Source organism: Pleurodeles waltl, chromosome 10, assembly GCF_031143425.1.
Source record: "Pleurodeles waltl isolate 20211129_DDA chromosome 10, aPleWal1.hap1.20221129, whole genome shotgun sequence".
NCBI classification, from domain to species: domain Eukaryota; kingdom Metazoa; phylum Chordata; class Amphibia; order Caudata; family Salamandridae; genus Pleurodeles; species Pleurodeles waltl.
This window is the reverse complement of record NC_090449.1, coordinates 104,338,164-104,364,205: the sequence shown is the minus strand read 5'-3', so window position 1 is coordinate 104,364,205 and position 26,042 is coordinate 104,338,164. Positions and strand designations below refer to the sequence as shown.

The following is a 26,042-nucleotide window of genomic DNA, read 5'->3' as shown; positions in this document are numbered from 1 at the left end:
TATTTTGCAAGTTTGTGCTGCTTTTGCATCAAAAAATTAGGTAAATGCAGAGCTAAAAAAAGTATAAATATGGGCCATAATGTTTTGCTAACACGTCTTTGACAAAAGACGTAAAAATAAAACACCAAAATTTCTGCATTTTAGGAAAAATGTATTTAAGTACAGATCACAAAGAACCATTTAACATTTGTGTTTATGTTTTACATACGATTCCTAATGAAAAACTTCCCTTTGGAACCTCCCTCTCTTGTCTTGACCCCCTGTACCATGAAACAAGTGAATAATGTTTAGGGCCAAAATGTCACTGATTTGTTTCTCCAACCGTTGCCACTGTCATGGTTACTCTGAAGATCTGGAATTATATTACATGAGTGATTCCTATTTGCCCAAATTAGGCGTTTAGACCTATATTGTATTTAGTCCTGGGATGCTATTTCGATCCACTTCTTTTTGTAACGTTGCTGTTTATCAGCAGGAAAAATCAATATTTGTATTTTATCTTCGAAGACCATGCTTTCTGCTGTGACTAACTAGCACTGACAGCCATGAAAAATAAATGAAGCGAAATAGCAGCCCTTTACAGTTTGTAATATGGTGTCACTCCGGTGCAAATTAACATGCCCTGGGTAGTTGGTATAATCGGGTCCATGGTCTAAAGATTCTACAAACAGCCCAGCACGGGACACATTTAGCTTATTCAGACCTTTAAACTTCTGAAAATGTTTACTGTCTGAGAGGAGGGGGCAGATGATTGGAGGGCCAGGGTTTTGTGTCGGGCATTGTTTGTGAAGCACTTCTACCCTCTTTTAACAACCCAAAAAAAAGGTTCTCAGTCTGCCACCAATGTCCTGGAGTGTTTTCACAGCCTGGCCAGGTTTTCCAGCCAACTGTTTTAGCCATCGAGTTATATTGGCTCCTTACCGGGTGACTATGAAGGAAGCCAATATCGTGTGCCGGGAGGTCTGCTTACTGTGGCTGAGTAGGCTATGTTTCATTCATTCAATTATTGTAAAACGTGATGAATGATATGATAAATGCAATATGATTTTTCCATATTCGAGCATAACGCAAGACTGTATCAGGGCCCCTATCACACTCTGGACTGTCATTTAATGTTATGGCAGTCATTTTTAGGTCGAGCGTGCAAGCGCCCTGGCCTGTTGTAATCTACCTGCAGGCTTTTAACCTCGCCGACCGCACACCCATCACTATCACTCATTCATGGGCTTGCCTTTCAAAAATCGTTTTTTCATCATTGGTAATGCTTTACGTTTGTCCCTCCTTGGGGGGCTGGGGGTTGTTATCGCCTTGTACACCAACCCTGTTACCTGTATAATTGCACATTTGCTGATACGTTTGACTGCGAGAGAACTTCTTTTTCCTTTTGTGTCACTCCTTCATGCTCAGTCTCATGGCAGCCGTAGTGCTTAGGACCAGCTCGCGTATGTTAACTGTTTTACTTTTTATTTTCAATTTACGTGGCAAGAAATGTTTAGTTAGGAATTTACAACGCTAATAGCTCTTACACGAGCAAACACGAGACCCATTGCATTGCAATGCTTGTTGCATATGTTAAAGCTAATGCACTGTTTAATTTATGCAACACAGCTGATTGAAAAGCCTTATGAAAGACTAACACTGTACCTGCCTTACTCAGGACTAGAGTAAGCTGTTTAAGGGCGTCATTAGGATTGGCTCCAGGTTCCCTACGGAAATCACAAATGGTCTTGAATTACCACAACCAGTATTTCTTGGTGTGCTAAACCTCCATGTATTACTGAAGACAAATTCTTAGCTCCCACTAAAAACCGTGCAATTATTACTTTGCATGTGAGAATAGGTGCAGGAGCACTATTTACTGCTTTTGGGGCCATATGTATGAGCATTTCTTCGAATAGACACAGACTGGGTAAAATGCATTAATATATTTGACAATTGATTCCAAGAACAAAGAGGTGTGATCTTTGGTCATATCAGGACCCAGTGTTCCCGATTCACCTGGTATCAGTGTCATGGGGTGCGATAATACTAGCCCTTAAGTCTGAGCCACGTGCAATGAGAGCCTAAGATGTCCCATACCAGAACAATACTTTCTTACAGAATAGGTGCTTCTGCAAATTATATATCATCAATATAAATGCAATATTTCAACGTCTGAATTAAGTACCGCTTTGTTCTCCTGTAATTGGACTTTGCAATCCTTCTTACTTTGCCTTTTTGTAGAGTTTTTTTTTTGCATGTGCGGTTATTTACCAACTCAAAGTGCATAAAAAAGGTGTGATATTTCTAGTTGACCAATATTAGGACCACCTTGTATGTTTCTCAGAACTCCAGAGTGTGGTATAGCTCATCTTTCTGGTAGATAACTAACATGCATAGATGAATCAGAATGTGCCTGACAAAAATATTGTGAGACCTCCTCTGCAAATCAACACAAGCTGATCACACACCGTTGCTCAATGTGGGAATAAGAGCAAGAACAAATAAACTCAATTTTTATTAAACTATTCAATGTATTTATATGTTGGTTTTGCCTTTAACAGGTATTTCAAACAGATTGTGAAGTCGGCCAGAGCTAATGGCACAGCAGCCGCTGCTGAGGACAATGCAGACGATTTTCTGGGGTGCCTTAACATCTCTGTTAATGTAAGTAAATTCAATAGCCTTCAATTGTTTTATCAGTATGGTCAGTCGTGTTGACACCTGTAACCACTGAGTGATAAATGAACAGTCTTTGTGTTTATGGCTGCCTACACCTGCATGCTCCTATTGTTCAGGAGTATGCAGTCGGGGCATCCAGTGTTCAGCACAGACAACATAGAAGAAAGGGATGCATGTATCATTGGCTGACGCGTGTGGCAGTATTGCAAGCATCTGCGATGTGACCTGGCCTATTCCTTGTGTTCTGACCAATGTCTTCCCAAATGTACCAGCAAAGCGCAGAGAAGTTGGTCATAAGATTTTGGTGAAATCTTGACTCATCAATACTCATGAAGATTTGATTATTTCTATGAATCTCTGATTCTAGCTGTGAATGCAGAGATGGTGATATCTTAGTTATATGTATTTTATATAGCACAGTCTTGGTCCAAAGGCGTTAGAGGCTTTTACAAGTGAGCAGGAAGTAACTTCTGGTTAACAAACTTCATAAAACAAGCTACTACCACAGGGAAAACAAGAGAACAAATTGTTATACCAGCAGGAATGCTACAGGATAAGAAGTAGTTAACATACCATCATAGTGAATCAGCAGCAAATAACCAAGAGCACAGAAAGAACACACATTTCATAATAAGAAAGACAGATTAGGTCAACATAAAAGATGTGAGCAACGATCCCTACTTTAACCAAAGTGTCTCTCAAAAAGAAGAGAATTTAATTTTCCTATTCAATGTGGGCAGGAGATTGTGCGAAGGGCTGGTGAGAGGGAGTTCCAAAGCCTTGTTGTGCTACCAGAGAATGTTTGTTTCATGCGGTGCTCTTTCAGGAAAGTCAGAGATTCGAGTCGGAGTTATTCAGCATTTACCAATCCTCGTTGAGTTCCAGAAACCTTCAGCTTCCAACCAGGTAGGAGGGAGTGAAGTTGTGGAGGGCTTTATGACTAATGCATAAAGTCTTAAATCAGGTGCTTCCATCAACAATGAGCCACTGCAGAATGCAAAGAGTAGGAAAGATATGGTCACATTTTTTTGTATTATACACAGAGCAGGCAGCTGGATGGGACATTACTCTCAGGGGAGCTAGGCACAATTTAGAGAGACCAGAGAGGAGTGAGTTACCATATTCTAGTCTGAAAAGTACCAGTGCCTGGATCACATCTTCTGGTTTAATGTCTTGCTCAGGAATTAACTGCCTGAAGCCCCAAAGCTGTCTTAGCTAGTGGTATGTGCTTTTGGCCACCACTTAGATTTGTCTCTGGAGGGCTAGACAGTTGTGAAGTATAATGGCCAATGATTTGGCATTCTCCACCTTGACTTTGTTGTAGTTGAGGAATAGAAGGATTCCAGGCCCTCTTGCTTAGGGACTTGGATTTTTTGGTGAGAATTGTAGAAATTCTGTTTTACTTGGTTTGAGTTTTAAGTCATGTTGGTCATCCATAGTTTAACTTTGTGAGGGTGGAGGAGAGAAAACATATGTCTTCAGGGAATTTTATCTTCAAGTAGATCTGGGTATCATCTGCATATTGATGGCAAGGAACTTCCGATTTTCTCAAAATCTCTCCAAGAGGTCAAGATATACTTTAAACCGGGTAGGGGAGAGAATAGAGCCCCGTGGAACTCTCTGTTTTTTACTAATTTTTATAACTTCCTAACATCACTATTTGGGAATTATTAGATAAATAAGAATCAAACCACAGAAGGACTGCCATTGTTCCTTCGGGATGTTAATCAGAGTGTGGTGGTTGACTGTTCGGAAGGCAGCGGAAAGGTTCTGGAGCGCAAGAAGGCAAAAGTTCCCTGAGTCAAGGAGCTGGAGAAAATTACCTACAATTTGGGGAAGGGTTGTTTCTGTGCTACAACACTGTTTAAAGCCAGATTGGAAAACATAGAGGATGTTACTGGCCTTGATAAGGAGCGATCGCTGTGATGCTACACACATTTCTAACACCTTTGCTATGAAGAGTAGTGTTCAAATCAGGCAAAGGTTATTCTGGTCATTGATGTTCGCATTGGGCTTTTTCAGGATAGGTAAGGCCTGGAAAATTTTAAGACATTTTGGGAAGACACCTTGTTTCAGTGAGAAACTGGATGGGACTGAGACAGAGAAAATGCCAGGGCACCATATAAATGTGAACCCATTAGTTTAGTTAGAAAGGTAAAAAGTAACCCATGTTTCCAAATTGGGGCAGTTTTGAACTTGTAAAAACACGCTGTAGAGGCGTTTTGCAGTGTATGGAAGACTGCATGGGTTTGAGCTTACTAAAGTCAATGTTTATCAATGAATGAAATCAACAGCAAAACCCAGCCCAGCAGGCCATAAAATAGGCCCACAAACAATCAAAAAACAGGCCTACACATTGACCAGTCAGATCAGCCCTCGGCCCTATAGTCCAGTCCGACCCTAGTGGTGGAGTTGACAAGGTAGGTAGAGTAGCAGCGTCTTAGCCATTTCCTTCATCATTGAGCCAGACAATGTGTAAGAGAGGTGATTGGTAGGTTTGAACTTGGTCACAGTTTGAACTAACCCTGACTCAAAGATTGTATCAAAAGTAGTCCAGGTCTACTGGGCTTTGTGGGTTAGCAGGGAATCATCTGGGATAGTAGATTTTGGCAAAAGTGATTTGTCATTAGACCTTACTTGTACGCTCTCCAAAGGAGATTGCAAATTATTAACATTTTAATGCTGGTTTGAAGACTGTGCTGGTGGAAATGTGAGAGTTTCATTGTTTAATGATATTTAAAAGTAGCTTTGGTTGAATTTTAGCAGGATCAACCACATATTCATTGTGACTTTGTAGTTTCTCCTGACAGCCCAGAAAACAGCATGATTTGAAAGCGAGGGCGCTCGTCCAGATTTTTTCAAGATTACTCAAATGAGTTATTTTGTTAAAGAGATCCTTTGGGAAACAGCATAGAGAGGCTTAAGTCATTTAATGTTACGCTTCCGTAGGTCACATTAATCAATTAGGTTACCAATGCTTTTTTTTTATTCTTTTGTTGTGGTATTAATGATCAAAGGTGAGAATATCTAGAGCCTGGTAGGCTAGGTTGTTGATGTTAATGTTTTTAGCATCACAGATCTGTGACTTTCTCGTTTTATCTGAGTGCTGTTGAAATATAAGTTCTAGCCCCAATAAATGCATGCCTGTTCTCATTACGGGAAACCATCTGAACAAAGTAAGCACCTACACAGTACTATCTTTACTGTAACAAGTCAAAGAAAACAAGCATTGGTAAAGTCAACAAGTTTGTTATTGACTACCAGCATGTTGCCTTTGTCAATGTTTCTTTGTCTTTACAAAAAAAAAAATAGTTACAGAAGCTACTGTACCCTCGTCAATCTAAAAAAAATGGCTAAAAGTAGAAATATTCTTTGACCTCAAAAAGCACACATTGACACAGTAGTTCCTGGCACTGAAGAGAACTACTTTATGTGTGGAGGTTTTCCTTGTGAAAGGGCTCAACATTGTATTTCATTGTAAAGTAAGTCAGCTGACCTATAGCCCCACGCTGTCGTGGCCAGAAACAAATATGAAGGACACAATAACAGCCCAGTGGATAAGGTTGGCTGACTTGTAAGTAAGTATATAATCAATATAATGCTGGGAAGAACAAATGGTCTTGGATAACCCCAGACCTAAAAATTACAAGAAGGGGGCTTCTTCAATATTATGCATAAGATTGAGTGCAAAACATAGTTGGAGAGATCAGGCTGAAAACACCTGTGAGAAAAATGGTATTACGAAGGACAAGCATTACCGACCATCTCCTACAGTCTACAGCACATTCTGTTAGGGACATTTATCCAACTTTGTTAGTGTTTTGATTATACACAGGGCACAGGAGACAGGGATAAAATGTTAATACTAAGCAGTCGGCCCACAATCTCAAAATGACAAGCTAAGTGGTTCATAACATATCAACAGTGAGATAACTAGCTTGCCCTTTTCAGAACTGTTTGAAGGTTAGGTCAATTAAATAATTGCTCCATGATTTCCATTACCATAGTAAACATGCAATCATGTGCACACATTTAGGTAATGAATAATCACAACGCTGAGGACAAGACATCAATATTCATGCCCTCTACTGCCTGTCTTTTGCCAAAAAATATTTAAAAACATAAAAAACAATCAGATGACAATTTAACATTAACTTCAGTTTACTAATCGTAAGAGATTTGTACAAACAGTAGGAAAAGCCGTTTCCAAATTTGCAAAATGTCATACTGCTCGCCCATGGAGCAAAATCCGCATTTGCAATGAGCTAATTACAAAAGATATTATTGCAGAAATACAGTGAATGTTAAATTCTCCTTACACCACCAAAATTCCATTAGCAGCTGAGATCACCCCAAGCAAAACAATTAAAGGTGTTGCATGCTTAATTATGGAAATAATATTACAAGACATCCAAACACAGCAGGCGAAAGAATTGTAAGGCATAATGGTCACTGATTAGTCCCACTTAATGATATAGTAATTTGTATGAGCCAATTCAATGTGCCAGACTATATTGTTGTTCTGTTTTACTTCAAATGTTGCAGTGAAAATATGCCTTGTCTTTTTGAAGAAGTTAATAAATTCCAAAGCTCAGGTTCTGCTGTTGCGCTTGTGGTCGGGGAGGGAGACGCGGCGGAACAGCCTAGGAACAGTCCCAGCGCTCTGTCTGCACTGCAGGGGTTTTGGAAGCACATATTTTAATCTTGTTGTTCCTACCTACACAGTGCATTGGGGAAGGGCCAGCTTTAGGGCGGTGCGGCTGCACTGGGTGCTGATCTCAATTAGGGGGAGCTGACCTCATGGGGGCGCTGTGTTTAGCAATGACTTACGAAACACGCGATTTAAAAGCACCTGCTGAAAAGTTCCTTGTGCATCGAGCCTTCAGGAAACAATTCAAATGCCAAAATACCTCTTGTGATTAATGTTCCTGCTAGGGAGAGAGATGGGAGTTTTGTCTAGCGGCAGCTTTGACTTGCCACAAAGTAGCTTAGATGGTTAATATGCCTGCTGCAAATAACATAACTATATTTTATGTGGATAGCTGAGTGTATTAGTAAAGCTCACCTTTACCAATGTTTTAAAACAAATGAATGTATGTAAAAGGGGGTCTATGGAGAGATGAGGGGCACATTTGCTGGGTGGTGGTGAGTGAATTCGAGGAGGTGGTCAAAGGGTAGGGTGTGCCAAAGGAGACTATCGCGCAGGGCGTCCCCAGCGCTAAAGCCGGCCCTGCATTGGGGACACAGTACAGAGAACAACTGTGCTTGCTGGTTGTTTCCATTTAGCACCTCCTCCCGCCACAGCACAAACAGAAGGGGCTTTGTCGAGCGACTGTAGTGCTCTACCTCTACCCTGTGTTTATAATTGCTTTTCAGCATTTGGGCAGCCGCTGTCCATGTGTTTATAATTGAGAAAGCGGTTTTAGATCATGGGGCAGTGGAGGACAGCAGCCACTGCCCCAAGAAGTATAAGTATAAGAAGGGGTGCTAATTTCTGTGTTGCATTTGTTAATTTAGTGCAGAACTGTAACACATCAATTGCCAGACACATTGCCAAGGCAGAGGAAGGTGCATAGTTGCATACAACAGGGCACCGATGGCGCCCTTGGCGTGAGAGGAATACAGCTTACTATAGCCCTAGCTGCAGCGAGACAGCCATATTATTAAAATGGAAATCAAGGTCCCCTCCTCTAAACGAATACTGGCTTAAGAGGTTGTGCCATTTACTAGTAATGAAGTAAATTATTCAAAGTGTAGAACACAAACAAAAGACATATGAAACAGATTGGTCACCATGTATATCAATTCTATCCAGGGAATACAGAGAACTACAACTGCCCCGCTAACTTGGAATCCTCAGGGTGATCCCCGACACTAAGCCCAAATTTCTGTTGAAAGACTAGTCATCCGCTGACCCGTTTGGGGCTGAGTAAACCACCACAGAAGGGCTCCAACTATTCATTCCAGAAAGTACAATCATTCTACATAGGGATTAGATACACCATCCATACAATGCCGACAGAGTGGAGTAGTGAATTTCCCACGCAGCGCAACAGACCAATGCGGGCACTTGCAAGGTCTTTCAGCTTCACTTATGTGTGCAAGAGTTACACACTGTGCGGCAGGGCTCGCCAAAGTATACTACAAGGGTCTATTTGTGGAAATATTTTCTCGTTATGTTGCCTTTTAAACGCACATTGATACAAAATGACTGGTAACACCGAGCAAAATACAAAAGTTTCTTAAGAAAGAATGTTTACACACTAACCAGATCTTGAAAAAATTCTGTTTGCCAGTGGGTAATGATATTATCTTGCTTGGTAGTAAAGGAATTACATGATATTAAAAGTGTCCCTTCTAAATACAACAGTTGAAGAGTTTGGGTGAAGTATACATTGTTGTACTCAGATGAAAAGAAGTTTACATGTTTACTCTTCTTGTACTAAAAGATGTATATTTTATTCTGCAAATCCCAGTTCTCTTCAGCTTTGGGTCTGGAAGCACCTCCTGTTAAGAAACTTATCTGCAGGATTGTTGCATCTGAATAATGTACGCCAGTGGTTCCCAACCTGTGGGCCGGGAACCTCTGGGGGTCCGCGAAGCCTCCTCAGGGGGTCCGCGACTGCTTAGAAAATTTAATAATATTAGGTTCCAACTATCAGTAATGACTCAGTGGGGGTCCCCAGATTCCAATAATGATTCAGTGGGGGTCCCCGGGCTCCAGTGAAAAGTTTGGGAACCACTGATGTACGCCTCTCGCTCAGAGGCACTGTAAGATTCAAGAAGATACCAAACCGGAAGGAGCCTTGTTAAGATCTTGGGATCTTCCTGTACTCTGGCAGACCCCTTGAACATATGGCATTCTAGAGAACAGTGTCTGCGGTGTAACATGAATTTGCACTAATGAGGAAAAACATTTTCATCAAAACAAAGGAATCATACTTTTCACCCTGGGTGAATTCCATGGAAGGTTGTGAGGATTTGTTTCATACTGAAGGCAGAATCCTAGCTCTAATCCATCATCTTGGGGCACTAATACAGTTTAGTAAATATATTCAACTCCTTAGTACATGTTTAATTCATGAATAAGGCAGTCAGTACCTGAAAGCTAAAATTTGTTGTTGTGCAGGTCCTGCCACTGCTTTGTACCAGTGATAATCATTTTTTAGTATTATTTGATTAGTCTGAGCAAAAACACATTTTTCAATGAGACTTCGAACTATGCAGTAAATGGAGATATATGCGGCAAGCATATATATAGTTAATGGAGACGATTGGCAAAAAGCAGTGGACATCCCTCTCGCCGTGCTTTGAGGCTCTACTAAGGCAGACAGGACAGGTACCGTTTTTTGGTGGATGTCATGCATCTGCCACGTTGTAAATGAGCCCTTCATTTTATTCTGATATGTTTCTCTTGTTCCTAATTTCCATGCATACTTGACGTAAAATGTCACTGACATACCGCATACTGTTGATCAGTCCAGTAATGTTTTGTTTAGTTACTACAGGTCTGTGTCTTTTAAATCACAAAATCTAGGAATCACACAAAGGATACACCTAAACCTTTTTCCTAGGATGATCATAAGTTTTCAATCTCAACATCCAAATGTCCTGTGTTTTTTAAGTTTGTTCATTGAGTGTTTTGAGTTAACAATGTAGTGTGGTGTTACGTTTCTACATTTATTTCTGCATTTAGAGCTTGGAGCAGTGCTGAAAATGAGTGCTAATGGAATGGTTTTTCCATTTGTTTTGGCACTGCTCCAATTGAGAATGGACTATCAACTGCTTAAACCTTGGTTTTGTGCCGGTTTTAAAATTGGACACAAAAAGCTGAAAATATCTTTACTGATGAGAATATGACAAGTGCAAAACGTGTGCATATTATGACCTGTAGATATTTATGTCAAGTACAAAACTCAAAATCTCCCCAGCATGAATTTGATTTCCACCAAGCAGTTTTAGACTTTCTCAAATGTTATACAATATTCACATTCTCTGATGTGCTCATGATTTCCATTTTTGTATCTAGTTTCATTTGTAGTTTTACATAGTTGATCATACTTGATATGATTTTGGTGTTTGGCTGCATCACCTTTGAGGATTTGTTTTCACCAGGACATTTGCAAATGGTATGCAAAGACACATTAAAACAATCAAGTCTTTTGTTTCTTAGGAAATTCCAGTTGGAGGGTTAGATAAATGGTTCAAGCTGGAACCCAGATCAAGTTCATCCCGGGTTCAAGGAGACTGTCATCTTATCATCAAACTTATCACCTCACAGGTAAATTCTGAAAAACATTTACTTATAGACTGAACATTAGTCGTTGTAATAACTTACTTCTTGGGATATTTAAAACTGCATACTCGTGACTGGATCTGGCAAAGATTTACTCCTAATGGATCCCTTTTATAAAGTATGCTTTCCTTTGGGTCTATTTGTGTTTTCTTGCACATTTCTTGTGTCCTTTGGTATGTATTCATGTTTCCATTTGCTTTATCCCATTAGTGTGCTTCTCCTATCTGAACTTACTGTCTAATGGAAAGTACAAGGACAAGAGACACAAATGATTATCCATCTTCATTAACTGTTAAACTGTACAGCTAAGTTATATATGCTTTTAAGAAATTAATTCATTTTTGTGTAGTCCCCCGTTTCTTTCCTTTCTGGTAAATAGTAGTAAACATTTGTACTTCCCCCCTAAAAGATGTACCGTGCATTGAAATTTCTTGTATGGCCTGATTATTTCTTCTATAAGTCCCTTGTATATGATGCCTAAAATGGAGCTATGATATGCAAAGGTAAATGTCACATGTGGGCTGCAGTGTGTAATCACCCACATATATGAATAAATATATGTATGCCAGGACCACCACTGTGCTCTGTCGGGGTTGCAGTTTATAGACACTGAAGTAACAAATGGTAAGGAAATCGCCTTCACCAAAAAGGAAAACCTATTTTAATATATTACCATGATAGCTGAAATGTACCTTGTAAGCCCACAAGGCAAGGGCCTTCATATATATAAAAATGTGGCCTGCAGTATATTTTAAAAGTCTGCCCTCACTGTGACTGAAGGCCTAAAATCAATTTCACTCTGCTGGGTTAAGATGCATTTTCTGTTAGATAGGTCTAGGTGAGATTAGAATATTTAATTTATATCTCTTCCTGGAAACATACTAGGAAAGTCATTCAAATGTGTTTTTGATTTAATATTCAAAATTTGACTTAATGGTGAAATTAAATGCTTTATAATGTGAGTGGAAACGTAACTTTAGAAAACTGTTCTTTAGGCTGGCATGTGCCAGAACCGGCTTTCATACAGAGGTGGCTTGAATACAGTTCTACTACTCATCACATTCCATAGAGGGAATACACGTTCTTGGGTAGGAGAGTTAACTATAGCTCAGAATGCTATGGCCTGCCTCTGAGACCACAAACAACAGGGCGGTGTTCACTGCTGACCACTTTGCAGGAATTACTTATTTGGGAGTGGACAGGAGTAGTTGGCAGAACAAAGGACAGCATTAGCAGAATCTTTTTTTTTACTTGAAGATGACCTCTCATAATCAGTCAGACCCTTCTTTACAGACAGGTTCCAGGCACAGAGGGGGAGAGAACCAATTTTGACCCTATTAGGGAAAAGAAGAGGTCATCTAAATAGGGGGTGGCCAAGCAGTTGAAAATAAACCTGTCAGGAGACAGAAATGTTCTTCCATATTAAAACCAAGACTCCTGGGTAATTTTACATTAAAGCAAGAAGGAATGCAGAGATGTTGCAAAAAGTTTCAGAGGACTACGTGAAAATATCTAGAACTGGTTCCAGAATTTATCTAGTCACTGGCTCGTGTACAGGATAAATCTAACACCTCAACCACCACCTCCTCAGAACATTCCTGGACATGGGAAGACTTCTGACTACTGTTGGAAAAAAGAACTCACTCAAGAACTCCTGACTCCTGCTGGGACCCAGGACTGGAGCTGCTCTCCAAAGTTCATCTGGATGGCCTCCTAGTTGCCTGATTCACAGGCACAAAAAGCAGAAGGACTTCTTACAGCAAGAGAGCCTAGCTGACCACAGAGGACTGGACCCTGCAAAAAACTGACTGGATAGAGACCTGGTGTCTAGACGTCTGCTGTGAGGAGTTAGGGGCTGCAGGAGTGAGCAAGATGAACTTTCCTAGCTTCTGGAGAAAACTATGACATTGGCATTTTTTCTACTTCTGAGTCCTGGGTCAAGGTGTTGAGGTTTGCCAAGGAAGGTCCCATCAAAGAAGGATAAGAAAAACAGGTTTGTCCAATGTGGTGCTGCTTTCCATGCTAAGGGCAGGTTCAGTGGGACTCTGCAGTGATTGTGTCCAGACTCATAATGCCTTGTTTGATTACCATTCCAGCTTTGTCCATCTGAAGGATCTTGACTTCTGAAAAAGTGACTACATTAGAAGATAAACCCCTGGACTGGGGCGAGGCAGCAAATCTACTCAACCAATGAAGCACCCTTGGTGGCCACTTAATCCATCTTTGTCTAGCTTGGAGCTTTTGGTGCCAAAACTAATGGCTTTAACACAAACGGAACAGCAATATATCCATTTTTGAGGGGCCTTTGTTGTGACTGCACTGCACCTTTCCACGTTGGAAATTTTGACTTTTATTTCAGAGACTAAGTCAGAAGGTATCATCTTTGACAAGGACAACCGCCTGGTGTATACAACCTTTGCTCCATCTTTATTGGCATAAAATTGTGGCTAGGTCCAGTTTAACTCCAAACTATTGTTTTAAATGGCACTTTCCATATTATAGATTCATTTTGCCTCAAAAGGTTAAACATTTATATTTTTAGTTCCACATATCTTTTGTTAATGCACTGGTGTTTTTCTTCTCATTAAATATTTCTCTATTTTTCTAAATTGGTTGGTAAATGTTACTTCTGGGTTGTAGGTTCTGTTTGAATTTAACACATAATTCTCTGTGGTGGATTTGCATGCTATTTTCACCTTAGCTACCAGAGTTGAGAAGATTTTGGACTGTAGGTAGTGTTTGAATTTAACACATAATTCTCCGTGGTGGATTTGCATGCTGTTTTCACCATAGCTACCAGAGTTGAGAAGATATTGACTAAGACTTTTGTTGAGACCTAACTAGGGTGTGTTCGTTAAATTACTCAGTGATCCTCATTTCCAAATTAATAACCCACTTTCTGACATACCTTTAAAATTAATAATTACACTTTCCATAACAAATAGTGTTCAACAGTCCAAGCTAAAAAGACTTTCCAGGCTGAAAAAGGTATTCTCATCCTATACTGTGGCTTTGTCATTCCGAAAAATGATTTTTAATTCTCCAGTTATTGGGAGCTAATACCAAAACGTCAGTTCGATTCGATGTGTCCTGATACAGCGATAATGAATGTGAAAGTGCTATTTAGGCGGGAATCCATGCTTCTGGCACGTGATCCCAATTCCTTCCACCTGGAAATGTTTGGTCGTGTAGTCCGCCATTTGCTCTTTCCTCTTCCTTGTTCTGCTTACCCATTTACCTACTGTCATTCTATCATTTCCTTCACTCATGCTTTCAACCTTTTCCACGTGCATATCTTTAAAAAGCATTTTAGCAAAATGAATGGCATTTTCGACTTCAAATTGCACATTCCTGCTACTTCAATTACAAAGGTTGTCACTTACTTACATGAAAAATATTTTCACATTAATTCATTTACTGACAAACAGGATTTTCCAAACATGATGCAAAATCACAATAGTATCATCACAGAATGAGAAAAAGAGGCAACCATAGAGCAATGGGAACCACTCAATTTGGAAAATCCTACATATGCTAGTTTGTGGCTCCCTCCATTCTCCCCATTATTTCGTTCCTGAAACCTCATCAGCTCTCGATATGTCAAATTACCGCTCATCTAGCAGTCGGTATTTTAACTCCACCAGGCAGTAATAGCCAGACAGGGAGGGATTACATACAGCAATGTGTAACCATCTGGGGAGGAAGAACAATTGTGGAAAATGGTAGTAACCGTGGGTGGTGTATGGCCAGGCACAACTGCAAAGTCATGTGTATTTGGGATCACCTATCAATGGCTGCCCCAGCTTCTGATTAAGGAAGCAATTTTCTGTGTGTATATGTATATATATATATACCAGCATTTCTTTCCATGCAGATGTGTGCAGTTGATTCATGGACCACATGGGGTTGGGTTTTGGCCTCCGAACCAAGAGACACTAGTTTAAGCAGAGAGCAGAACCAGCAAAAGGTTCAGCAATAATTGACATATTTTTAATAAAATGGCGATTTTCCATTACAGAAGGTAGGAAAATTGACGCTTTATTGTAAAACTTCATCATTACCATAATCATCAACAGTTGCAATGTATAAAGCACTTCACACCGTCGCAAGGGTTTCTTGGCACACATGGTAAGTGGTTTAATGGTTAATCTGATTATTCTAGGCCTCATATGCCCAGTTTCTTGCAGCAACATGAGCACATCAAGAAATTGGGTAAATTATTATTTTTCTCTGTGACTAAGATTCCAAATATATGAAATGCAACGCAGATACTTCTCTCCCTAATAAGGTTTCTAGAGATGTGTGCTGAAAGCAACCCACTGACAAGAGGTTTAGGAATCTCCTTCATCCCACCCTCAGTCATTTTAGGTTTAAATCTGTTTTTCATAGAAATAAACACACGTGGCACTTAACCTTATACAAAATACACAGAGATTCTGGTGTTACCAGCATTATCCACAATAGAGCCCTATCATCAACCTTTCTCAACGAGTACTCACATAAAAGTCAGTAATATTAAACAAACATCGAGCCCTAGCTGGAGTGACGGGGGAAAGGTGGTGATTCCGGGGCATGAGGTGTCAGGAAAAAAAATATAAAGTCATTTCGAGTATAAGACTGAACCTTGTCCGCCTTGTTAAGTCACTCGTCTAGCAAAAGTCTCAGGACCAATGAGGACATTCAACCCTCTATTCTACAACAACCGAACAGAAGACAACAGACCGTGGCACTCAGTGCGATGCAGAACTTGTCTGTTTGAAACCATTAGGGATGTCTTAGCTGCCTTCTTGCGGGAGGCAACCATTCTTTATAAAAGTGGCTAGGTTTATGAGAAGAGATTTTACCCTGTGAAAACCTATTTTCTCTGGGGAGAATTCTTTCTAAAAACTGCATTTGCACACACAGGTAGTGTTGGAAAATGGGTTATTGGTAGGGCAGGTAGGTACCTACACCTAGCAACAAGCCACTAACCTCCACCTAGGTACAGTTAGGTCTCAGTAAATTAATCCCAGCTCAACCCTTGGTAGCTTGGCAACGAGCGTCAAGGCTTAACTTAGGAGACAAAGTGTAAAGCATTCAAATATCACAAAACAGTAATTAAATAAAACACAGGAAACAGTTTAAAAATCCAAACCCAATTTATAAAAATAGTTTATATTTTTATCTTTAAAATGACACAAAAACGATTAAAATCGGTTCAGGGGAACCGGAGATATGAATTTTTAAAGAATGATTACTTTTCTAGCGCTTAGAAACAAAAAGCGCCAATCGGGTCATCTGGTTGCACCTCGACCGGGGCAAAGTCAAACTTTCAGGCCGACCGCGATGGAGCCCTGCTCGGCTACAGGTCGCGGGAGGCCTCGGTTAAAAAGTTACCTTCTGACTTAGTCTTTATTTTGAAGTTTTTCTTCACCGGGACGAACCTGCCAGTTGAATCCGACCTCCTGGAGCCCTTGTCCGGATACGCGATGTGGGTTTCCTCGGTGGAGACTTTTACCTTCGGACTTAGTCGTTTTTTCGAGATGAAAATCCTTCGACCGGGGTAAACCTGGATCTTGATCCGACGTCCATCGAGCCCTTCTCGGATACGATGGCTGGGAGGTCCCGGTCAACTTTTTACGTTCGGACTTAGTCTCTTTGTTGGATGTTTTTCTTTACCGGGACGAACCACGAAGTCAGGCCGGGTCGCGGTTGAGGCAAGCCGGCTAGAATTTCCACGGCGGGTCGGTCGCTCTCTGGAGCTTTTTTCAAAAAATTCTCAAATCTTTTCCAAACTTCTGGGGCTTCACCCAGATGTTCTTTTAAGGTTCTTTTGGGGTCCACAGCTCACCCCAAGGGTCCAGAAGTTCTGTGATGGTCCTTGGGGGGTGCGGACTTCAACTCCCAGAATGCACCTGGCGCAAACTCCTTTTTGGCCACTGGACAGTGGTCAGCTGGTCGCTTTCTTCAGGAGTTGGTGCAGGGGACTCTGGTTTAGCAATTTTTCACCTGTAGCAAACAGGGAGTCCCTCCTTGAACCAGTTGAAGCCAGGCAAAGTCCTTCTTGTGGTGAAGCCCAAGTGTGCAGCTGGTGCAGTCCTTCTGAGTGCAGGGTCCAGGTGCAGGCCAGGGGTCCAGCAGGGCAGTCCTTCTTCTTCTTTAGTTCCTTTCTTGTTGAATTCTGGAGGGGATCTGAGGTGTGGGTGCAGGTCTGCCAGTTTTATCCTTCCTCCTGGGTGAAAAGCAGGGGGGCCCTGGTTCTCCAATCAGGGACAGGGTCGTCCCCCTGTGATGACCACTTCCTGGGAAGTGTGGCAAAAATCCATCCCAGAAGGCAACAGTCTCTAAAAATCCAACATGGATGAATCTGATTTTTGGAGGTTAGATCTGGCTGAGCCCACCCACTGGTGTGGCTAAAAATCATAAACACACCCCTCTCCTGCCCTCTCCTAATCTAATCAAGGGGGCACCTAGCTGTCTGGGGTTGCAGGATGTGGGGGTGTTGCTGGGTGCTGCAAATGTCCTTCTCTGCCTTTGAAGACCAGTTTGGCAGCCCTCCCCCTTCCTGCCTCACCACCTGCTGAGGGGAGATTCTCTCCCCCAAGCACATTCCTTTGTGTGAAGCCTGGCCACTTCACACCTCATCAAGGCAGCCTGGCAGAAGCTGCTGCAGGCTGGCCAATCAGAGCACAGCAGCCAAAAACAATGCAGAGCTGAAATTGGCAACTTTTTAGGTAAAGTCTAAACTTTTTACCTGAACTAGTTATATTAAATCCAACAACTGGAAGTTGTAGGATTTATTACAACAATTCATTTGATACCAAATTCTTGGTATGCAACATTTAAGGAGACTTTAAAATTTAAAATAAAGTCTGCCCATTCTAGCCTATGAAGGCCATTTACTTCAATGAGGGAAAAACGAATTTGGCTGTTTTTACCTCACCAGGGCTTATAAATCTATTTTCATAAAGTCCCTGCTTATAGTTACATGGCACCCAGCCCTAGGGGCGCATAGGGCACACCTTAGGGGTGACTTATATGTAAAAATAAGGTAGTTTAAGACTTTGGAAGTACCTTTAATTCCAAAGTCGAATTTGCATATAACTTTAATTTAAAAGCAGCCAGCCAGGCAGGCTTGCCTTTAAAATGACACTGGGCACCTCAGCAGTGCACCTAGGTGTGCACCACCTATGCTGTGGTCCCTAAACCTACATGCCCTACCATATACTAGGGACTTATAGGTAGGTTAACTTAGCCAATTATAATTAGCCTAATTTGCATATCCATTTTACACAGAGCACAGGCCCTGGGACTGGTTAGCAGTACCCAGGGCACCATCAAAGTCAGGAAAACACCAGCAAAAAGAGGAAAATGGGGGCAAAAAGTTATGGGGCCTCTGCAATCAGCCCTGTTTTCTCACAGGTAGTCATTGCCCTTTGAGTAATTGTGCACTATTGACGATGCAGAAATGCATTGCATGTTTAAATTTGGAATTCTATAAGGTTTTCCAGGAGCATTCCTTGAAATCTGGTCTGCAACTGACTCATGGTTGCAGGAGTAAATCAAATCAAATCAAATCATTAACATTTATAAAGCGCGCTACTCACCCGTGCGGGTCTCAAGGCGCTAGGGGAAAGGGGGGGTTACTGCTGCTCGAATAGCCAGGTTTTTAGGAGTCTCCGGAAAGCGGAGTGGCCCTGGGTGGTCCTGAGGCTGGTGGGGAGGGAGTTCCAGGTCTTGGCCGCCAGGACCTGGAACTCTTTTGGAAATCTTTTGGAAATCTTTGTGAAATTCTTACACTCACAACTCTGCAACCATACCAGGGTGCAGAGCACTCTAATGGCGTACTTCTTCCTTACTGGCATCCCCACCACTTCCTATCTGTTAGTCACTCTTCTCTTCACTTGAGTACAAACACTTCACCCACAGGACAGGAGATGAGAGAGTGTCTGACATGGGCCTGTCAGCGAACACCCGCTTCCGAATGTGATCTGTAACACCAGTCCTCTTTCAGAAACCAGGACAAGCTAGATGTACAACCTCTGCTCACTGGAGGTCTAGACAAACTGCTAGCTAGGGGAGTGTTTTCCTTTGCCATTTTGGACACTGAAATGAGAGGGGCATGTGTCGTGTTTAGTGGCAGAGGAGAGGTCTATCTAGCTCTGGAAGGGTCTCACCATCGCGTACTTTGTTGCAAGGGACTCTGAGAAACGGTTTGTGCCACAAAGCAACTCCTCAGAGCAGGAGTGTGTATATTATATTGACAAGGAAGTAGGGGGGAGAAGTGTGAGCATTTTACTAATTATCATTAAAGTGGTTCCACAAACCAATCTATTGCACAAAACTCTACTGAAATCTGCATGGGATAGACTGCGGCCCCCCAACTTCATCCAGTGGAATTATTGGGAACACATTTTGGCCCATATTTATACTTTTTTAGCACCGCATTTGCTTTGCTTTTTTACGCGAAAGCGGCGCAAACTTACAAAATAGAATTGTATTTTGTAAGTTTGCACCGCTTTTGCGTCAAAAAATGACGCAAATGCAGTGCTAAAAAAGTATAAATATGGCCTTTGTCTGTTACACTTTTAGGCTTACCAGCCAGTTGCATCCAGTGGCATGTTTGACAGTCACACTGTTCCTCCTTAGCATGAAGCCAATGCTGGGAAGAGGACACAGTTCAGCCATTCACACCAACAGCTCTGCTGGCCAACACCTTAGATAAGATTTTATCATCCGCATTTGGTAGTAGTACAGGGAGTGCAGAATTATTAGGCAAATTAGTATTTTGACCACATCATCCTCTTTATGCATGTTGTCTTACTCCAAGCTGTATAGGCTCGAAAGCCTACTACCAATTAAGCATATTAGGTGATGTGCATCTCTGTAATGAGAAGGGGTGTGGTCTAATGACATCAACACCCCATATCAGGTGTGCATAATTATTAGGCAACTTCCTTTCCTTTGGCAAAATGGGTCAAAAGAAGGACTTGACAGGCTCAGAAAAGTCAAAAATAGTGAGATATCTTGCAGAGGGATGCAGCACTCTTAAAATTGCAAAGCTTCTGAAGCGTGATCATCGAACAATCAAGCGTTTCATTCAAAATAGTCAACAGGGTCGCAAGAAGCGTGTGGAAAAACCAAGGCGCAAAATAACTGCCCATGAACTGAGAAAAGTCAAGCGTGCAGCTGCCACGATGCCACTTGCCACCAGTTTGTCCATATTTCAGAGCTGCAACATCACTGGAGTGCCCAAAAGCACAAGGTGTGCAATACTCAGAGACATGGCCAAGGTAAGAAAGGCTGAAAGACGACCACCACTGAACAAGACACACAAGCTGAAATGTCAAGACTGGGCCAAGAAATATCTCAAGACTGATTTTTCTAAGGTTTTATGGACTGATGAAATGAGAGTGAGTCTTGATGGGCCAGATGGATGGGCCCGTGGCTGGATTGGTAAAGGGCAGAGAGCTCCAGTCCGACTCAGACGCCAGCAAGGTGGAGGTGGAGTACTGGTTTGGGCTGGTATCATCAAAGATGAGCTTGTGGGGCCTTTTCGGGTTGAGGACGGAGTCAAGCTCAACTCCCAGTCCTACTGCCAGTTCCTGGAAGACACCTTCTTCAAGCAGTGGTACAGGAAGAAGTCTGCATCCTTCAAGAAAAACATGATTTTCATGCAGGACAATGCTCCATCACACGCGTCCAAGTACTCCACAGCGTGGCTGGCAAGAAAGGGTATAAAAGAAGGAAATCTAATGACATGGCCTCCTTGTTCACCTGATCTGAACCCCATTGAGAACCTGTGGTCCATCATCAAATGTGAGATTTACAAGGAGGGAAAACAGTACACCTCTCTGAACAGTGTCTGGGAGGCTGTGGTTGCTGCTGCACGCAATGTTGATGGTGAACAGATCAAAACACTGACAGAATCCATGGATGGCAGGCTTTTGAGTGTCCTTGCAAAGAAAGGTGGCTATATTGGTCACTGATTTGTTTTTGTTTTGTTTTTGAATGTCAGAAATGTATATTTGTGAATGTTGAGATGTTATATTGGTTTCACTGGTAATAATGAATAATTGAAATGGGTATATATTTTTTTTTGTTAAGTTGCCTAATAATTATGCACAGTAATAGTCACCTGCACACACAGATATCCCCCTAACATAGCTAAAACTAAAAACAAACTGAAAACTACTTCCAAAAATATTCAGCTTTGATATTGATGAGTTTTTTGGGTTCATTGAGAACATGGTTGTTGTTCAATAATAAAATTAATCCTCAAAAATACAACTTGCCTAATAATTCTGCACTCCCTGTATAGTTGAGCATGGTCTCAAAACCATTATCTTATCTTATGATATTTATTTTATAGAAGCCCATAACATTCACTAAGTTCTTTTATTTGGGGATATTCCCCCTACTCGTGAAAGCCTTAAGCATCTTGCATCTAACTGGAATCAGCCTCTTGAACCTGCCAGGCACCATTACCTGTTCTCCTAGCTCCCTAAAGCAGAGCAGTGTTTTCTTTTCATATCTTTGTTCTCAAAGGTTCCTGTAACTGAGCCCGCATTCCATTGATGTCCAGGGCCTCTTGAGTGTGTGGAGCCCCACAGTAATACTGCACACCTTTCACACCATAACTTGTTTGCTCCGGGCATCTCTTGCAATGTATTAGTGCTGATTGTAGATGTATTGCCGTGGCATGCATCTGTTCCTTTCGCCTAGGCGCTTTCCTCTGCGTGCGTCTTATATGCAGCCCATGCTACCAAACTGTGCCTCTGAATTCAACAGCCCTGCCTGGCTGCGGGGCCCATTTTTCATGCATATTCGCAAACATTTTAATTTGATTGAGACGTTGATCGATGTCAGCGCCAAGAGGCACTGGCTGGGGGATACGCCGGGCTTAACAAACTCCCCCTTTTAATAATTATAATTGTCTACTTTGATCCTGACAATCATGCACCCGGCTTTCATGGTATCCCTTAACACTGGGGGCCTTGCTGTGCCTCAAACGATAAGGAAAACATTTTAATTGCCTCTTGCCTTTTGATGCAGAAGGCTGCTTTCCGCAAGACCGCTCATCCAATGTTCACCTCCCGTTTGAGTTTTGCTTGCAGAGTCACTGACAGACAACCACCTCTAAGAGGCAATGGTCAGAGTGGGTCATGGTGTGGGCGGAGACTGACAGCGTGGCGTGCCGGGGCTGGAGGCAAATAAAATGTGTATTCTACTTTGTTGTCTCTGCAAGTTGAGCTGAAATGTTTATTTCTGTACCTTGGAGTGCCCCTCTCGCCAGCTCTCTGCAAACTGAGGGATCTACTTGCAGAATGTAAGGTAGGTCTGCTGCAGTGCTCCTTCACGGATTCGGCCCCAAAACAACTACAATGGAAATAAAATTCCAAATTTCAAAGAATATTCATACACATCTAGAGCTAACTGAAAGCACTGTGCCCTTGTTGCACTTTTGCTAATAGGGAGATGGATGAACGTGGGCCAGTTCACAAAGGCATGTAGGGGTATGTAAGAGAGACTGTAGTACAACTTCTCATATTCATAAATGCTTTTACTACATCAAAATGTCAATCATCTCCATCAATCAATTGACCCTTCCAGATTATCCATTGCCATATCTATCACAATAGTAAAGTCTGTAGCCTCCACCGAGGTACAGAACCCCCACCCAACCAAGAAGTATTTCATTTCTTATGTTTTATCCAGGTGTGACACATAAATGGGTTCTACATCCATTTATTGTAATGCGTGTCACCCAGTGCGCACCATCATCTCTGTTGGCTACAAACCACTCATGAGAATAATAGTGCTTGACTTAGTTGTGTGGGGGTGCACCCACGTTTGTCTGGACCTGCTTCAATAACACAAGTGGGTTCAGTTGTGTTTGTGCAAAACAAAACTTAAGGCCTTATGTAGAGTTTAGCAGACAGAATACTCTGTCACAAAAGTAACAGGTGTTCGATCCATTGCATTATAACTTATGGCACTTGCAAACCAGTGGATTCGATGTCTGCCACGGTTTGAAGCAGTAATCTTTCGGCCAAACTCTCAATAAGGGCCTTAGTCAATGTGACCATCTAGATGTTATTTCCTGAAGGGCTTTGGAGCACTTGCTGCTCTTTGAAAGAAACTATCTGCAGTCTGGAGTGAAGAGAAGAATTCCATCTTCTAACTGAATTTCCTTAGATCTACATAGCCTTTGTGACCTACAAGAATTCAAGATACCTCGATTGCAAAATGTGGGTGATGCCACAGCAATAAGCCAGGATACAAGAATGGAGAAATGAATTCGTCTGTTTGGTTTGAACTTTTGACATTCATAAATAAGAAGTGAAAGTCATTTCAAAGCACCTTTTTTTGTAAGTACACCAGGCTTAGGCGTTTTGGACAGCAGTCTCTTGAACGTTCTGAAAGTTCTGAGACTCTCAAGAAAGTTGTTACTTGTTAAAAGCAACGTGCGCTTTAAGAAATGTTTGTTCATACAATCAATACTATGGTGTGCTATATTTAGCACGTAGCAAACCTTTCTGTTTGTAACATCTTTATAGGTATTTTAGATCTCTACCTACAGACCCATTGTTTCGAATGCATTACATATATACAGAGTGGGCTTTGGGCCGGCCCATTGCTAAGGATTGGATGGCTTTTGTGTCTGTCTTGACTTTGGGTCAGTTCCTTGATCATTACATGATGGCTTTCCTATATATGTAAGTTCCCTGTTCCTTTTTTGTCCTGATCCTGGAACATGACTTCTTTGCCATTTATTTTGATTGGCTCACTTGTCTCCTTCAACAGATGAGGTCCAAGGATTGTTTTCCTCTTTGTACTCCATGGAAGTGCATGGTTTTACCTGCACTCTCCCTAGACCCTCACTTTATTTTTTAATAATTTTTTTTCTTTTTTTAGTGGGGGAAAGAACCCTTACAACCCCAGATCTTACAGTTGATGTTAGTGGTTTTGATATCCACCTCACATCACCAAGCTTAAGACTAAGAGACTAAGAGACTTCTTCCTTTTTTCATTTGTAGGTTGCTGGCCCTCTATGTAGTGTGCAAAGCTAGGCACACTGTGCAGGGGGTCCAGGCAACCACACGTGGGTTCACAGAGGTAAAAACTAGTGCACCCAATGCTCTAATTGTTATGGTAGCTTGGTCGAGCAGTTAGGCTATACTTGGAGATGTGCAAAGCATTTGTTGTACCCACAGTATCAATAAATGAGACCATGCACTCAAAGGAATAGCTCAAGACCAATTTATAAAAATATTTCAGATTTGTAAATACATTTTAAGACCGAGATCATCACAATTGGGTTAGTACTTTTTAAGCCGCTGCGGGGGACCACTTAGAAAAGTGCTGCACTGGTGTACTTAGAGGTAATTCCGGTGGGTCCCCTTGGAATGTCAAGGTCACAAGGGGTGGGAGACCCTTAGGGCGCAGCTGGTTCTTTGGTGCAGGGCACAAGGCGGCCGGGTGCTGAGCGAATCCGTGAGCAAAGGGCTGTACCCAAACTTGCCCTTGGAAGCAGGGGGTAGGTACCGCGGAAGGTCATTTGCAGATCAGCAGGGGCACTCTGGTGGGTGGTCCAGGTGGTTCCTGAAGACCCTCGAATAGTGCTTCCTCCTGGTCCTTTTTTGGTCTGAAATGGGCTGTTCTTTCGGGTGTCTGATGTGAGGGGACCAGTACCTGGAGATATTGCACGGTCTGGCCACTGAAGCTCATAGTACCACCAAACTTGGCACACTGGCAGGGTTTGTCCTCATGATCCGAGAGGTGAAGTTTGGTCTGGCTGTGGTGTCTGGTTCCTTGGTCAGCAGCCGGTCAGTGAAGTGGCCTTCACTGGGTATATGGTTCCTTGATGTTGCAGAGTGATGTCTTCACTCTGGAGGGAGATCTTTAGGTGATTTCTGAAGAGTGAAGGTCCTCTGGGGGTTTGTAGAGTTTGTCTTATGTCCAAGCAACCCCTCAGCAGTGATTGTCGAGTCCTGGGTGCAGCAGGCAGGGTTTGGAGCCTTTTCTTGGTGCAGCAAGACTTCAGTTCTCGAGCCTTGGGTCTTCTTTGTTGCTTGTCTTCTTTTGTCCTTGGAATCTGATTTGTTGGTCTAGGGATGCCCACTAAATACTGCATTTAGTGGGCATTTTAGAGGGGAACCTAGTAGTGGCCAGTGGGCCATCTACCTTAGAGCAGCTATACCCACTAAGCGACCACTGCCTAGGGGCAGAGGTCACTTTCCTACAACTGATTGGCTATTTTCCTTCCATGCAAGATGGAGGAAAATGAAAAGGAGAGGTCAACTCACAAGCAACAGCTTGGGGGTGGTGAGAGCCAGAACTGACCACTCCTCTTGTCTTTTGTCTAGTTTCCCGCTGTTGCTCCCGCCAAAAGTGGGGGTTTGCAATGGGAGTGGACATCTGCTGCTAGCAGCAGGCCTGGCGTCGAGCTTCAAGGGCGGTAAGCCCTTTGAAGTTTGCTAGCAGGACAGTGCACATTCCTGAGGGAGGGGGTGTTAGCACCTCCACCCAGGAAGGGCTTTGTTCTGAATCCCAGAAAGCAGGATCTCTCACCCTGGCATACTGGCAGAGTTTGTCCTCACGGTTCAACAAGTGAAGTTTGGTCCAGCTGCAATGTCTGGTTCCTTGGTCAGCAACTTGTCAGTGAAGAGGCCTTTCCTGGGTTTTTGGTTCCTTGATGTTGCAGAGTGATGCCTTCACTCTGGAGGGAGATCTTTGGCAATTTTTAAGGGGTGATGGTCCTCTGAGGGTTTGTAGAGTCCGTCCGACGTCCAAGCAACCCCTCAGTGATGATTGTCGAGTCCTGGGTGCAGCAGGCAGGGTTTGGTGCCTTTTCTTGGTGCAACAGGACTTTAGTTCTTGAGCCTTGGGTCTTCTTTGTTGCTGGTCTTCTTTTGTCCTTGGAATCTGAATTCTTGGTCTAGGGATGCCCATTAAATACTGTATTTATTGGCTGTTTTGGGTGGAACCTAGTAGTGGCCAGTGGGCAATCTACCTTAGGGTGACTACACCTACTTAGTGACCACTTCCTGTGGGCAGAGGTCACTTTCCTACACCTGATTGGCTATTTTACTTCTGTGCAAGA

General features: G+C 42.3%; 1 protein-coding gene across 1 annotated transcript in view; it reads left to right on the top strand.

The window, feature by feature from the left end:
• BAIAP3 (BAI1 associated protein 3) overlaps window positions 1-26,042 on the top strand; it is a 976,697-nt gene that overhangs the window by 665,469 nt on the left and 285,186 nt on the right. The window contains exons 11-12 of the mRNA XM_069209880.1: window positions 2,544-2,646; window positions 10,835-10,942. Of these exons, the coding sequence (XP_069065981.1) occupies window positions 2,544-2,646; window positions 10,835-10,942 (211 nt within the window). The remainder of the gene's footprint in view (window positions 1-2,543; window positions 2,647-10,834; window positions 10,943-26,042) is intronic.